Here is a 15,842-nt window from a genome sequence, read left to right on the forward strand (position 1 = left end):
GCCCTCATCCCGGAGGGATCCCTGAGCCAAACCGGCCGGGGCCGAGGCCGCTGGAGCCGCTCTGCAAGCGAACATGGCAGCAGAATGAGAAGGCTGGCGTCGCGTCTTGGCTGCTGCCGCCGCCGCCACCGCCGCGCTGCAGCTGGAGATCCGCGCCCGGCACCCTTCGAGCCGCGTGTTTAGCCGGCCTCCTGGTGGCCTCTGGATTATTTCATTCCGGGCTGAGAGCGGGAGAGAAAGAGGACCCGCAATTGAGCCGGTCCGGGCACTGGCAGCGTGTAGAAGCTTGTGCGTGCCACTAGCCGGCTGCGGAAAATACGCGGGAGAGAGCTAGACCCGGGCTGCGGGGGCGCGGGCGCGGGGATGAGCCGACCATGGAGCGGCCTTCACGGGGCGCACGGAGCTGGCCCGCGCTGCGACAGGGGTGCCGCCTGAGCCGGGGTTCCGCGGGGCTTCGGGGCCTCGGGTGCCCTGGGTGGGTCCGCGCCGCCGCCTCCGGGAAGGACAGAAGCCCCGCGTGGCGGACACTGCAGCAGTTGCTGTACTGAGGCGCCCCGAGTCTGCTCCGCCTGCGGCTGAGTGCGCTCTCGGCACCCGGGCGCCTTGCCCAGGGCACGGCGGCTGGCGCACCGCGACGAGCCGGGTGCTGGACTGTCTAGAGGGGTGTGCGCGTGTTGAACTGGAGAGGTGAACTAAAGCAGAACCAGGCGGACCGGAGCAGCCATGCTTCCCGGGGTGGGCGTGTTCGGCACCAGCCTCACGGCCCGTGTCATCATCCCGCTGCTGAAAGACGAGGGCTTTGCGGTGAAGGCGTTGTGGGGCCGCACACAGGAGGAAGCGGAGGAGCTGGCCAAGGAAATGAGCGTTCCCTTCTACACCAGTCGCATTGACGAGGTGCTGCTGCATCAGGACGTGGACTTAGTATGCATCAACCTGCCGCCGCCCCTCACCAAGCAGATCGCTGTCAAAACCCTGGGTGAGAGACCCCTCCCCCTTCCTGCCTCTTCTCCTTGCCTTCCCTGCTGCTTTCCTCGTCTAGCCCCCTCTTCCTCCCAGAAGCTTACATGGCCTTTGCGCTGACCTGGGGACCTGAGATCCCACATCCTATTCGGAGCGCTTTCCTCCCTCATCCCTGGCCCTCCCCACCTCTACGCTTCCCTCCTTCCTTCTGAAACCACCTGGACGCGCTTCCCCACGTGTGTGGTGCGGAGGCTGGAGAAGGCGTGTGTTCCGGGGATAGGGATGAGGCGGAGCAGATGCTGAGGACTGGGGATGGCTGCTCTGAGGGAGAGAAAAACTATGTCCCCAGCTCTGTGTGTAGTGCCTGACTGTGCGTGCGCGCCTGTGAGAGGCGAGTGCGCGCCCAGGAACGCTTGAATAAAGGGCCCCACACAAATCTCGGTTTCTCCGGGGGGCGATAGATGACCTGACATTTAGCAGCTGTGGCGCCCTGCTAAGATAGTATGTTTTTTTCCGCTATGAGTTAGTTTAGTGTGAAATTAGACATGTGACAATCAGCCGGAAGGAATGATCTCGTCTTCACTGAAAGCAAGGACACAGTGGGAATGGTTAGATGGCAGGGGATGGGAGGCAGATCTACTGGGATGTTTTCAAGCTTCAGGGAGGTTCATAGGTTAGTAAATTGGTTAGATAAAACCAGAGGGCTTTAACTTTCAAGTGCAGCAGCCCAGGAGTTGTCTTCTGGGCAGACTGGGAGTCATATATCTTCAGTTTTTCAGGGGATAGGTGCAGTAGTTCTAGAGGCATAGACAGATGTTTTGTGTAGAAAAATGCCCAAAGGCTGCCAGTTTCACTTGGAAGCAAGCTGTGGTTCCTCCTGAATTCCAATCAGGAATAGTTCCCAGGCTTTGTGTTGACAAGCAGTTTGGGGATGAGCTCACCAACCTCACCATCCAGTCCCCCACCCTAACCTAGGCAGTCTGAACAATCTCATAGTACCGTACCAACATCTCTGTCATGCTCAGATAAAGTGCATGTTTTGTCCACCAGCAGTACTCACACACCTAAGACAATCCCAGGAAGATTGTTCACTCCTTACTCTCCTGAGAAAATTGTTGGAATTTTGTTGGTGAAGAAAGAGACAGCACAGGATGCCACGTTAGAGAAGAATTACAAGGGAAGATCTGGGAAGGAACAGGGAAAGCACACAGAAACCAATGGTAATTTATGTAATCTTGAAGAGATGTTTTATTTTTAAAAACAGGCATGGATTTAGGGTAGGTGAAATGGATATATACATTTTAGTTCTATCTTCAGAGAACTGTTACCAGAATGCAGAACTCTTTCTCCCTAGAAAACTGTTCTTATCAGGTTATTCTGCTGTTGACTCAGATGGGACATCTGATATAATCGGCTTCCCAATGCTGTCAGTTTTCAGTTAATTTTATTAAGCTTCCAACCTTTGCTGTCTGGTTTCTTTGGTCTTGAACTGAATGTCACCGACTAGTATTTCTTTTCTATTTCACAAAGCATGTGTTGGGTAGTTAACCTCCGTGCTTACAATGGATCTGTGCATATCAAACAGATTATAGCCATTTTATATCATGAATCTATTAGGACAATTTGTATAAAACAGGTCCATGTGGAGGCAGATGTCTACTAGAGGGCATGTGAGTGGTCATGTCAGAAAGATCTTGTTGTAAGTAACATGGCTTCTCCCCTCTAGGGCAGCACAAGTCTTGCAGGTCAGACCCATAGAGCAACCCTAGAGCATGTTACCAAGAGAGTGGCAATTTGAGGAATAAGGATGTTCCTGTTTTCTGACCATCAATGATACTTTAGCCATTAAAGTTTTTTGGGGCCATGGCTTCGAAAAAAGGTCACAAATTATATATTTCTGAATACTTTTTCCGTTCTTGTTTCCAAAGATCATATTTTTTTTCCTCAATAAGACTAACGTGAGGTACCTCTTCAAATCCAAGCATAAGAGACATATGAAATACTTAGTTTAATGCTCATGCCTAAGGAATAGGGTTTTGCTCATGTTTTCATGGTAGGTTTTAGGCTATTTTTTTTTTTTTTAATTCTTGATTTTGTAGGTAATTTGAGGTTGTCTGTGATTATAGAAAAAAGAGGCATTGGATTTCGAGGTGGCTGGACTATAGTCTTGTTTCAGACTTCATCACTACTGGAAAATACCCAGAGGTCACTCTCCTTTGAGTTGTGCCTGCAAGTACACCGCAAGGTGGTCATCTGGGTTTATTTTGCTGTCACTGTGAGAGGTTCGACACACACAACACAGGAAGTGAAAAACCCCAAACAGTTGTCAGGCTGGTCTGGCCGTTGGAGGTTTATAGATGCTAATGTTTATCTGGATTTGAGACAAGCCAGTCTTGACTAGTCTTGGTTGAATTGTCCTTTTAGCAAAGGCCTAGGCTGTGATTGCTTGCCCAGCAATGGTGAGAAATCTGTGGCTCCCAATCCATACTCGTAACAGATCACAGGACTGTCAAGGTGAGGGGCTGGACTAGGGACCCTAGAGGAATGAAACTTGGAATCAATTGAATCACATCTTCCTTTATATCCCTACCTTAGTGAAATAGTCATTGCTTTGTGGTAGAGACTTTTCTATAATGTATAATTTTACCATTTCCAGGGCCGCCTCTTGTTAAATACCTATTATGTGCCAGCCAATATGATAGGTTCTGTATACAAAACATTTCCTTCCATGATTAAAATAATCCTCTAAGATAGATATTAGCTCCATTGTACGAATGAAGCAACTAAAATTTAGAGACATGAGTTGAATTGCTCATGGACATACAGGCAGAGATTTGAATCTACCATTCCACCTCCCCTGGAATCATTTTCTTCTCTCCCATACCCAGACTTGCTCCATTGCCTCGGCTTCTTCTCTCAGATAATGGCAGCCCAGGTAAGTTTGTTGGAGTTATCTTTTATTCCTGTTTACCCCACCCATGGAATCAGTTCCCAAATCTGATTGATGCCAACTCCTTAATCCCTCTCGTATTTATTCCCTCTTCTGTATCATCACTTCCTCCACAGTAGGAAGTAGGCCCTTATGTGGTTTCTTAATTAGGTTCTAGTCAGCTCCTCCCCACTCCTGCCTCTGTCCACCTTTCACCCTGCTGCCAGAGTTACCTTGAAGAATTATGGACCTGATTGTGCCACTGCTCTCCCCTTTCATCACTTCTAGGAAAGCTCCAATTTCCTGGCATCACAGGCAAGAGCTGCTGGCCATTTTGGAACCCCATGAGCTTTAGCTAAGCCAAAAATACTGTTGTTTCCTTGAATAATCCCTGTTGGATTATATGTCCATGCCTTTGTCAGGAACACCCTTCTGCTTTGTGTTGGTGATGGATGCTATTCCCTCTTGAAGACTCAGCCCCAGTGTTATTTCCTCCAGAATTCTCCCCCTTTCTCAGTCCTGTTCCCCTGCAGATCCTTTTGTGGTCTCAGCACCATGGGCTGCCATCTTTCCTTATACCTATTTTAATGCACTTGTTTAAAATTTAAATTTCATTTAGTTATTTTAAAAAGGTTGTATATTCACGTGGTCCAAATTTCAAATGCTGTAAAAGTACACACTGAAAAGTAAGTGTCTCTCAGTTTCTGTCCTTCAACTGAAGGCAGTTCCTGTTACCAGTTTTTCTGTCTCCTTTGAAGATTTTTCTAAGTATGTATATAGTATTTCACTGTATAGATAAGTCAAAATTTATTTAACCAGTTCTCTATTACTCAACATTTAGATTGTTTCCAGTCTTTTGCTTATGCAAACATGTAATGAATAATCTAGAGCATATGTCATTTTGCACACATGCCAGTCGGCTTGTAGGATATATACGTGAACTGCTGGTCAAAAAGTGTGTGCTCATTTCATTTAACAAAGACATTGCCAAATTAATTGGCACATGAAATGACACTGTTGTCTGTTGATTTCCTTTCTCTCCTCAAGCCCCTTGATTGCCAGGTGCCTCACCTTTGTATCCAGAGCTATATGGCATGCAGGGCCCAGCATAATTCCCCAGCCAGATTTGATGACCTCATTTGTTCTGCTGCAGCGGGCCACCCCATCTAGACTATGCAGCGAGCTGCCTAATTGCCTCCTTAGGTCCACTCTTGTTTCTTACCCAGTCTATTCTTTAGACAAAAGGTAAATGACACATATATGTAGAGCACTGTGTCATTTCCTGCTCAGAACATTTCAGCGGCTCCCATGGCACTTGGAACAACATTCAAGCTCCTCGTTGTAACTTACTTGGTGTGAAATGGCCCTGGCTAGTAATCTCTCTCACCTCTTTGGTGACTACGCACTCTCCCAAGCTCACCACACTCTAGCTACTTGGTCTTCTTTTTTGTTCCTCAAATATACCCACCTCTTTCCCAACCCTGGACCTTTACAAACTGGCTCTTTGCTCTCCCTGAAAGGTTCTCTCTCACTCCTTTGAATGGCTAGCTCATTGTCACCTTCAAGTTTCAGCTCAAATGTTATGTTGGGAGACAGGCCTTTCTGGATCCTCCCCTTCCAATCAAAAGTCTTTTCCCCGTACCTGTCAATCATACCTTTGTCTTACTCTTTATCTTCTTGTTAGCACTATCTCAGTTTATGATCTCTTTAGGTTGTTTGCTTGTTATTTTATTTGCTGTTTCTCTCCTCAACTAGAATGTAAATTATGTGAGGTAGGACCTTTGTTTGCTTTGCTTACTAAGGTGGCCTTATCTCCCCTAGACAGTACCAGGCACTGAGTCAATCACCTAGTATGCACACTATAAATATTTGTTGAATGATGAATGAATGCCTTTTCATTAAATGAATAAATGCTTGGGAGAGACAAACAGTTATAAACAGGATGTGTCAATCAATATATAATATTTTTATCGTGCACGCAGTAGCCCAGTTCTTCTCAAACATTAACTCGTATTACCTGGAAATCTTGTCAAAATGCAGATTCCAGGGTGGGACCTGAGATTCAGAATTTCTCTCCAGGTGATATGGAGGCTGCAGCAGCCAGACACAGAGATGCTATGGTCCTTTGCCTTTGGGAAAAGAAGATGTCCCCTGCCGTGAGCAATTAACCTGGCTGGGGAACCATGTTAAAATACCTGTTGCCTTTGTGTGTAATGTGATAGTGTCTGTTTTCACAGTCCGTTTTCACAGGTTTTTGGAGACAGTAGTGCAGATGCTCTTGGGGAAACCTCTCCTTGGAATGGAAGGCTCCTTCGCGAGGGAGGGTTTCATTGAGCTTTGATCTGATCTCACATTGAAGTTGCCCCAACATGTTTGGTATTGTTAGCTGAAGACCTGGAGCCATACATGTACCCTTTTCTGTTCTACTTTTCAGGGTCAGAAATTGCTCAAGATTGAGGAGGGCTGCTGGAACAGGGGTGAGACAGTGGGGAGGAAACGGGATTGAGACACGGTCCCACTGATCATGGTTGCCACACTAGCAGAGATATGGCTGCAGATAATAAAACGGTGCTTTTGAACTTGAGAGTAACTGTTCTGAAATCCCAGCAAACTCAACATTTTCAGTTCTTCCTTGAAATCTCTTCTTGAGCTTTTCCTACCTAAAGACTGTGGGTAAGGTGAGTTTCTGTCCCTGAGCACTGAGTGAAATGATTTGGGTCTATTAATTTGGCGTGGAGTTGAGAAAGCCCTGAGGCATTAAGTAAATGAAAGAAATGACTCCGTTTACTGTTGGGAGAAGTCAAGCATCACCAGCCTCACTGCAACTACCTGAAATTAGGTGCAGTACTTTGTGGATTATATCTGGGTTTGAAAATGTACAATTCTGCAGAAGTTTAAATTGGAGTGAGAAGAAGCTTAGAGAAGAAGTTGGACATTTTGATACCTGAAACTGAAGAAGAATGAAAAGAAAAAAAAGGAAGTAAATGGCATGTTTTAAGGGTTTCACCAAGAAAGAAATACACAGGCAATTAGTTACATATTTTGATTCAGGGCAATCATGGCCTGACAGAGAGTATCATTATATAAGATGTTGTGATTCATAAAACTAACCGATGTTAGGAAAGGCTGGTGGGTTACAACTGTGTGACTTTGGGAGAGGTTACCATCCTTTCTGAGCCTCAGTTTTCTCATCAATAAAACAGAGTTAAGGATCCTATACTATTGCGTTGGTGCGATAATTAAAATTGGAGGGCATATGTAGAGACCTAGTACATTCTCCCCTCCTTAGTTATCTGCATAAACTCAATAAATGTTAGTTTTACTTCTGCCCAATGCAATCAATTCTTTACCCTATTTCAAATGGTGCTTTTGAAGATTTTTTAAAAAAAATTTCTGAATAGATGATTCCTTCCTGCTAGATTCAGAAAATACAGTTAAAAGTTTACTTATTTCTAAAAGGGAACGTACATAAGTGAATTGTCGGAGGTTGTCTTTGCTGAGAATCCAGTACTTGCTTCAGATATGTGATCTAGAAGGTGCTGATGGTGAACTCACTGTGCTCCTATGAAGATTTCTTATTACTGTGAGAAGATTGCAGGGCTGTCTCCTGGAACTCAGGGGCTAGGATGTAGCTGGGCCTCAGGAGGTACCTGAAAACCATGAACTCCTGAAATTTGACCATTTTATGTTCTGCTCATCTCCATGTGTTGGCTTCATTATCCATCTCTCTTTAGATCAGCCTCCTCTGCTTCAAGGGCCCACGTGGTGGAGAGGACACTGTGCACACGCAGCTCTCAAATATAAATATTACCTGTTCAGCCACCTGAAAAGTGCCGCTCTCTCCCTGACCCCGACTAATTATTCTGTGTGTGCCTGATACCTTCTCCTGGCTGAATCTTTTTGGAAGTTATCTTATAATATGAGGAAAATATCACAAAATGCAGTGGGACCACTCTACTGCAGGGTGGTCATTCTGAGCTAGGTCCCATTCCAAAAAGGTGCCGATTAAAAGAACGCAGACTTGGATGAAGATTGTACAAATGTAGACATTTCTTGATTATATACATTCTTTATCCACTTTATGAAATATGCATTTGGCATTTTACTGCTTTTATAATGATCAAGAGGAAAACAATGGAAAGAAACAATATATGTGATGATCGAATGATGCCAACCTTGTTGTCATAGTTATTATTAAATTTAGGTTGTATGTATATTTTAAAGTATGTGGTGGAAAAGTAGAGAAACATGACCAACTCCATGGAGTTTTATGATCATTTGTTGACTTGAAAGCCTTTACTGAGGACCTCCTACGTGGCGTGTGCCAGCAGAGGACTGCGATGAGGCACAGACCTTTTGTGCTCAACTATCAGCACAGGGCCTCCAAAGGACTCAGGAGTCAGGAAAAACACCAAGCTCCCTGGAAGGAGAAGGATTTTTGTCTTCAGACTGCCTTTGGATCAGAAACTGCCCATATAGGCTCTTCCCTAGGTCTCCATCCTAGGTCTTCAGGTTGCTGTCCTGCCCTCCAAATTTTGGACTTGCCAGTTCCCATAATTGCAAGAGACAATTCCTCAAATAAACCCCTCTCTCTGTATATAAAAATACACACACACACACGCACACACACACACACACACACACACACACACACACACACACATCCTTGGTTCTGTTTCTTTAAACAATCCTGATAGATACATATTTTGGCTGGATCAAGGCCATCTGGCCAGGCAAGCGGGGCAATGAGACACCTGGTAGATGTGTCACGTAAGTAAGTATATGTCTGAAAGGACTTGTCAGTGAAGCTGATCCAGTGAGTTCAGCTGGTGGGTGTGGTCCCCTAGAAGAGCATCTCTGAGCATTGTTCTCTAAGCAGGAAGACCTTGAAGGCAAAAGTTCTTTTTGGTTCTGATTCAAGCCCTGGAAGATGTTGAGAAAAAGGCTTTCACACCCTCACCACTGAGAGTTACATTGACCCTTCACCCATATCAGTTTTACACCTGTCAGCAGGGCTTTGGGGAAGCTGGCCTCTCGGGTTTGGGCAAGTCTGGGATGCCTTGGGGTTTAGACTTTCTATGAGAATTATTAATGACCTGTAGAGTATTAAAAATACAGAAAAATAAGTATATTATAATGATATGAATTGTTTTTTAAATTTCCAATTCCCACATGTAATAGCCCTTATAGTATTGAGATGCTCTTTTAGTTAGCCTGTTTATAAACTAAAACTACAGTTCTGAAGCCCCAAACAAAGCTGATTTGCAGCTTTAGCATTGCTAAAAAAAAAAATAGCTTTATTGAGGTACACTGTTCGCATCATAAAATACACCCATTGTAAGTGATTCAATGATTTTTTTAGTAAATTTATATATTTGTGTAACTATCTCCACAAAAAGTTTAAGAATACTTTCAACATCCCCAAATGTTTCCTCATGCTTGTTTATGGCCAATCCTCATTCCTACCTGTAGCCCCAGGCAACTTACTGATCTACTTTCTGTCTCTATCATTTTGCCTTTCCTAGAAATTTCATATAGACAGAATCATATAATATGTAGTCTTTTGTGTCAAGCATCTTTCACTTAGCATGTTTTTGATGTTCATCCATGTTGTTGTGTATATCAGAAATCCATTCCCTTTTTATCGCTGAGTCATATTCCATTGTATGGATATACCAGATTTGTTTATGCATTCACCACTTGATGGATATTTGTATTGTTTCCAGTTTTTAGCTATTATGAATAATGCTGCTACGAACACTTGCATACAAGTCTTTTGGTGATCTCTGTTTTCATTTCTCTTGGATAGATATCTAGGAGTAAAATTGCTGGGTTACATGATATGTATATATTTAACTGTTTAAGAAACTGACAAACTGTTTTCCAGAGCAGCTGTACCATTTATATACCTATCAGCAATGTAGGAAAATTCAAATTTCTCTACATCATCACCAACTCTTAGTATTGTCAGTCTTTTTGATTATAGCCATGGTACTGTGTAGTGGTAGCTCACTATAATTTTGATCTGCATTTCCCTAGTGACTAATGATGTTGAGCACCTTTTCATGTGCTTATTAGCCAGTCGTGTATCTTCTTTGGTGAAGTGTCTATTCAAATCTGTTGACCATTTTTAAATTGGGTTGTTTGTCTTCTTTTTATTGAGTTGTAAGCATTGGTTTCGTGATTTTGTTAAGTTAGGGGTAGAATTTTTTGATTTTCAAATATTTCCCTTTGTTTTTGATTTTGGAACTAGGTACAGCTGAAATAATTCTCCAACCCAACTGAAATTAGCTTTGCCAAAGAGTAGTTGAAATGGTTCATTATGTAGAAGAGGGAGACGACCACGTGAGTGGGTACTTATAACTGGGCTCCAGCATTGCCCGGGGTCCTGATAATGCACTGAACATTCTTTGAGGGGCATTTCCAATTCAGAGTTTACCCGAGATGCTCCAGGATCTTTTAATCACTTATTTTGCCCAGTATTTAGAGAGTGTTTCTTTCTTTCTTTCTTTCTTTTTTCATTTATTTTTATTTAATAAATTCCTTTGAATGCCTGTAGTACTGTGTTAGCTGTGGTGGGAAATACCCCATATAGTAAGATCTGGTCTTTGTCCTTGAGAAAAGATAAATGTATGCAAACACAACAATCCAACGAAATACATGATTAAGTACAGAATAAGTCGTTATACTGCAACGCCAGGAAGTATTTGCTTAAGACAGTTGAGTAACCCAAAAATGTGGGTATTGGATTAAGGGTTAACCAACCATCTGGGTAACTTTCCAGTGCCAGTCTATAAAGGGTTCTTAAAGGGAAAAATTAGAGAACATGTTTGAACCAAATTCCCCTTATAAAAAGTGCTATGTGTGTGAATGGGGGACTTGGAGCTGAGTGAGACCCAGAAGGGTCTCATAGGTGATGAATTATTGGCATGTTGTCTTCCAGAAGGGCAGGATCTAGTTCACTGTTGAGCTTTTGTTTTGCTGAGTGGGGAACTTGAGTTTGAAGTTAGAGATAAAATGTACCAGGCCTACAAGGAAAGGCCTCGCTGGTCCCCAGTGTCCTTCCTCTCAGGCAGCGTGGGTCCCTGAGGAAGTGGCCCTGCAGATAATGGATGCTGCCTGAAAGCTGAGGAAAGAGGAATTCCTGAGAGCTGGAATAGTCTGAGAAGACATTTTGGAGGAGGTGGGGCTCATACTGGATAAAGAGGGGTTAGAATTTAATAATTGAAAAAGAAGATGTAGAAGGCTCTGTAATGTAAAATCCTCTTCAAGGAACCACTTGGTTTTGTAGCAGCACTCTGAAGAAATTGTGCTTCTTATGGTTGACCACAAACTTAGAGTGGTTTAAAAATGTCCAAATTAAATTTTTTTTTCTTACCTATAATGATAATTATTAAGTTTTTGCCAACAAATTCCACTACCTCCCTTCATCAGCAGTAGTGCCGCTTGCATCTTTCTCTCCCCTCAGATCCCATTGGTGACAGTCACAGATGACACAGCTCTGGCGTAAGCAAAGGAGAAGCTTGCAGGATAGTTGGAAAGAACCCCGTTGAGAGGAGCACAAATGGCCGCCTTAAAGAGTGTGAAAAAGGGATTCAGCAAGAAACATTGTAAAGACAAAGGTTCCCTGTGTGATGGAGTTTGGGCTGCTATGGTGGGAAGCAGGGTGAGCCGAGGAGAGGGTGGGCTGGCCGTGCTCAGTTCCTGGTTTTGTGTTTGCGCCAGATGGTGGAGGAAGCTCACGTCCCTTCATTGTATAGTTGAGCCCCATACAGTCCAAGGGTCAATGCTCGGCTGGGGCTATGAATTACTACAGGACGAGAAAGGATGAAAGAATCTCCTTGGAGAAGGGTACTCAGCGCGCGACGTGTGGAAGTGCTCAGGGAGATTGTGGAGCTACTGTGGAGTACTCTGCTTTCGGGAGATGGTTTTAGGGAAAAGCCACAGTAGAATGATAGAATGAATAGTTAATTCTTGACTTCGGATCCAGTAGTCCGTCAACAGAGTCTTGCTAGGTAAGTGCACTGGCTAGGCTTCTAAAATCTCCCCAAAAGTGACACACGGTGTATTTTCATTGCTCTATTTCAAAAGGAAACGTTCCTTGTTGAATTTGGTGTCACCCTGCAGAAAGTAAAGTGAGGCGCTTTTCTCATCAGTGGAAAAGTTGACCAGTTTTAATAGGCTGCCCCATCACACTGCCTGGGGTTGAATCCAGGCCTTGCCATGCATGTTCTGTGTGGCTGTGGGTTCTCTCCTTAACTTCTCTGAGCCTCAGTTTCTTCCTCTTTAAAACCGAGATAATAAAAATACTTAGTTAGCTCTGGATATTGATGACCTAAATAGGAGATTTATTTAAATTGAGCACTCAGTAAATGTGAGAATCCTGCCTAATCAAAACTTATTATGGTGAGCAGCTACTGTCCATTATTCTTTCCTTGAGCAAATATTTATTGAGAACACTTTATAACAGGCACTCTAGATTTCTGCTTTGCAATACAATAGCCATTAGCCATATGTGGCTCTTTAAATTTAAGTTAAAACTAAATAAAGAATCCAGTTCCTCAGTTGCCCTAGTTACATTTCAAGTTCTCAAAGGCCATGTGTGGCTGGCCGGTGGCTGCCATATTGGACAGCGCAGCAGAGAACAATTCCATCATTGCAGGAAGTTCTTTGGGCCATTAGTCTTCAGGCTGGAGATTCAGCAATGAACATAGCATGATCTAAACATGGAGTTTTGAGAAGTCTACACTTTTGTGCGTGTTTTGTTTTCTTCTAGGAAGAGAATTATAAGGCATCTACACAATAGGGTATCAGTGTATCATAATTAATTCAAAGAGATTTAACAAGGTGTGGGCATGACTTTCTCCATTTATTAGTAAGGACTCTTATTAATAAAGAGATGTGCTGTGGAAAGTTTCCTAAAATCCCCATTAAATGTTGGGAATGAGCAACCAGATAAATGACACCCCTGCCCATCCCTGCTCATCTCTTGAGGTACTTTAGGTAGCAGATGGCATAGATGAGGCTGGAGTGACGCCAGGGCAGAATGCAGCCTTCGCTCACAGGAGACGTTTCTTTAGCCCTCTCAGCGACCCTGCGAGGGTTTCCCTCCATTTGGCTAAAGCACAAAGAAGCAAAGGAGGGCAGTGTGGGTAGGCACTAGATGCAGGCCTCTTAATCCCTTGAGAACCCGGGAGAACACTCACAAGCCTGTTCCTGAGGGAAGAAGACTGACTTCACAGGAAGATTGCTTTCTACGCCACTGCCAACACACTGTGTGACTCTGGGAAATGAGATTTCTGACAGAATTTCTATTCTTTCCAATCCCCCTGTCCTCTTCATCCGAAGGGAGAGGCTAAATAAGGACGAACGCATAAAGCCTCAACAAGTAGGTAATTACTGTTTTGCTAATTATTATTGCATTTTTTTTTTCCCTTTCGAGTCCCATTCACTTTGTGAAAGCAGTATCCATTTGTGCGAATGTTCCTTAGGGAACTGGGACTGTGAAATTCCAGCTAGTTGAGCTTGGAGGGAGAGATGAGTATGCATTTGTGAGGGTGTGAGGGCGTAAGTGTGTGTCTCTGACAGAATGTCTCTTAACTGAAGTCAAGGGCAAAGTAAGGATTTTAGATTACTTGTTACTTAAATCTGTCACTGGCAGCTCCTTTTATCTCCTATATGAATATGAATAATCAAAAGCGGGTGGTGGAAAATGAGATTCTTTTCCCTGCTCTGTCTCTTCCCCTTTTCCAATAGAACTGGGGCAACAGAGGAGGAAAAAGCAGCACGTATAAACATTTAGGGGGGAAAAAAATCCCACATGGCTCTGTTTGTCTGAACTTCTGCTCCTTCCAGCACCACCCACGTGGGACATTTGTTTATGCCACACAATAACGCTCTCAGAGAGTCCTCAGGGACAGGTTTAGAGCCCGTGGGGATGTAGCCTGTCTGACTTGATATGCACAGCCTTTCATATCTAGGGCACAGAGGCAGCCTGGCTTTCCCCAGGAGGCCCAGGAATCCCACAATGCCACATTTGTCTGTGGAACTGAGACTTAGCTACTTGTGCTTACCCAAGCGCAGTGGGCCGCTGTCCACAGCCTCTGTGCATGGGAAATTTCACGGGAGAAATTCCGCCAAGCAGCTGACATTTACTTTTCTCCTCTGCAGCCTCCATGACCCATGATGATATTGACAGGTGTGCTCATTACAACAGGGCTTGGGAAGCCAGTGAGATTGCACTGGCCACATTCTCTGATAGAACATCCCTGTTTGGGTATTTGTCAGTCTTCAACTAGTTTATTTATATTCACCATCCATGAATTGAGTGTCTGCAATGTATACGGCAATATTCTAGGTCATGGGAGGTGAGAAGAGGTTTAAGATGTAAAAATCTGGTATCTGCTCTGAAAGAGCTTATCATTTATCCAGAACCTACATATCACTTTTAAATGAGAAGAGGAACTAATATTTTATTGAGCATCTACTGTGTACCAGGTCTGGAGTCTAGCACTGTATAGTGTCATCTCACTCCCACCTCATAACCAACCTTCAAGGTGGGCATTTACCATCTCCATCTTCCAACTGAGAAATTTGACTGTGGAGGGGCAGAATTTCGCATATCATTGATTCTAAGACTCTTTCTCACACTTTAGCATTTATAATAGGGATATGTCCTACAGTCGATGTCATGTCATAGTTTAATTAGCAGAGACTTTTCTTTCTTGGTAGTAAGTAAAATAATCGTAGATCTTTGCAATGGTGTCTGAGATTCTGCGAAATAAGATATTTTGTCATGTTCACCCAGCTGAAAAGAAGTGGAATTAGAATTCGACATAGGTTTGCCTGACTCTAAAGCTTGTGTGTTTGTCCTCACAACAAGCTGCAAAATTTGTGGTCTGGCTTTGCTCTCCTTTATAACTGTGCAAAGGCCATATGATTTTCACAGATGAAGTATGAAAAGAGAGAAATGACTGAACTGCAGCTCACATCTAGTTCCATAACCAAGGCAAGTAGTCCAGGGAACTGAATCCTATGTCAAACAGGATGTTGAAAGATTGTGAAAATATTATTTAATTATCTTCTTTTCTCTACTGGTTATAACTCATTGTTTAAAGAGGCCAACAACAAGTGGCAAACTGTGGTACAATAGTAATGCATTCTTCCATTTGTTCTGGTGTGCTCTGGGCACAGTGAGGTGTTTTTACCTGCAGGAATCCATTAGAGATGTGACAATGCCCTTTTTACTGTCCTGGAGAACCATGATGGGAGACACAGGCCAGCTCCCTCCCCTGCATGACTAATTCTGGGAAGTCCCCAAGTGCAGGCCTGTGTGTGTTTATCATTATCACAATGCGCCATGGTCAACACTCTCAGCTATGAGGCGAGGTCTGTTGAATTCCACAGCTGACCTGGATTCATAAAGCAGTGCTCAGGACTAGAGGGGGCGGGGGGAGTGGGGGGAGAAGCAGCCGAGACTGTAGCCATGATTTGGACACCTTAGACTTGATCTACACAGCTCCCACATGCTTAAAGAAATCTGGTCCCACAATGGACTTCGACTAAGTCATTTTCCTGAGCAGCTGATGTGAAAAGCAGAGAAGCAGAAGGGAGACTGGCTAGGTGATTTGATGTCTCATGGGAGGCCGTGTGAAGAGTGGAAAGAGAAAACTCCAGGCGATCAGAACACCATGACAGGTCTTGGAGAGACCTAGGCCCCTAATGCCCGAGGGAAACCGAGTCTCAGAGGAGTCAGGACCAGACCTGGGGCTCCAGAAAGTGTTCCTTTTTCCTTTCTCAGGTATTTAATCACTCGGGGCCTGTTTTTCTTCGACAATGAGGAAAATGGAGAGGTTAACTTCTGGGAAGCTCTCTTATGGAAATAACGTCAAATAACTATGAAAAAACCTGCATACACAAGAGTGTTCAGTGAAGCCTTATTTATGTTACCAAA

General features: G+C 43.9%; 1 protein-coding gene across 2 annotated transcripts in view; it reads left to right on the forward strand.

The window, feature by feature from the left end:
- Positions 1-8: 8 nt before the first annotated feature.
- The window catches only part of GFOD1 (glucose-fructose oxidoreductase domain containing 1), a 101,633-nt gene continuing 85,799 nt past the window's right edge, over positions 9-15,842 (forward strand). Inside the window, exon 1 of one of the 2 annotated variants that reach the window (XM_006909258.3) lies at positions 9-976. In XM_006909258.3, coding sequence (XP_006909320.2) covers positions 724-976 — 253 coding nt within the window. In that variant the 5' untranslated portion in view covers positions 9-723. The remainder of the gene's footprint in view (positions 977-15,842) is intronic. The other variant, XM_015587290.2, reaches the window with a different exon arrangement.

Source organism: Pteropus alecto, unplaced genomic scaffold, assembly GCF_000325575.1.
Source record: "Pteropus alecto unplaced genomic scaffold, ASM32557v1 scaffold121, whole genome shotgun sequence".
NCBI classification, from domain to species: domain Eukaryota; kingdom Metazoa; phylum Chordata; class Mammalia; order Chiroptera; family Pteropodidae; genus Pteropus; species Pteropus alecto.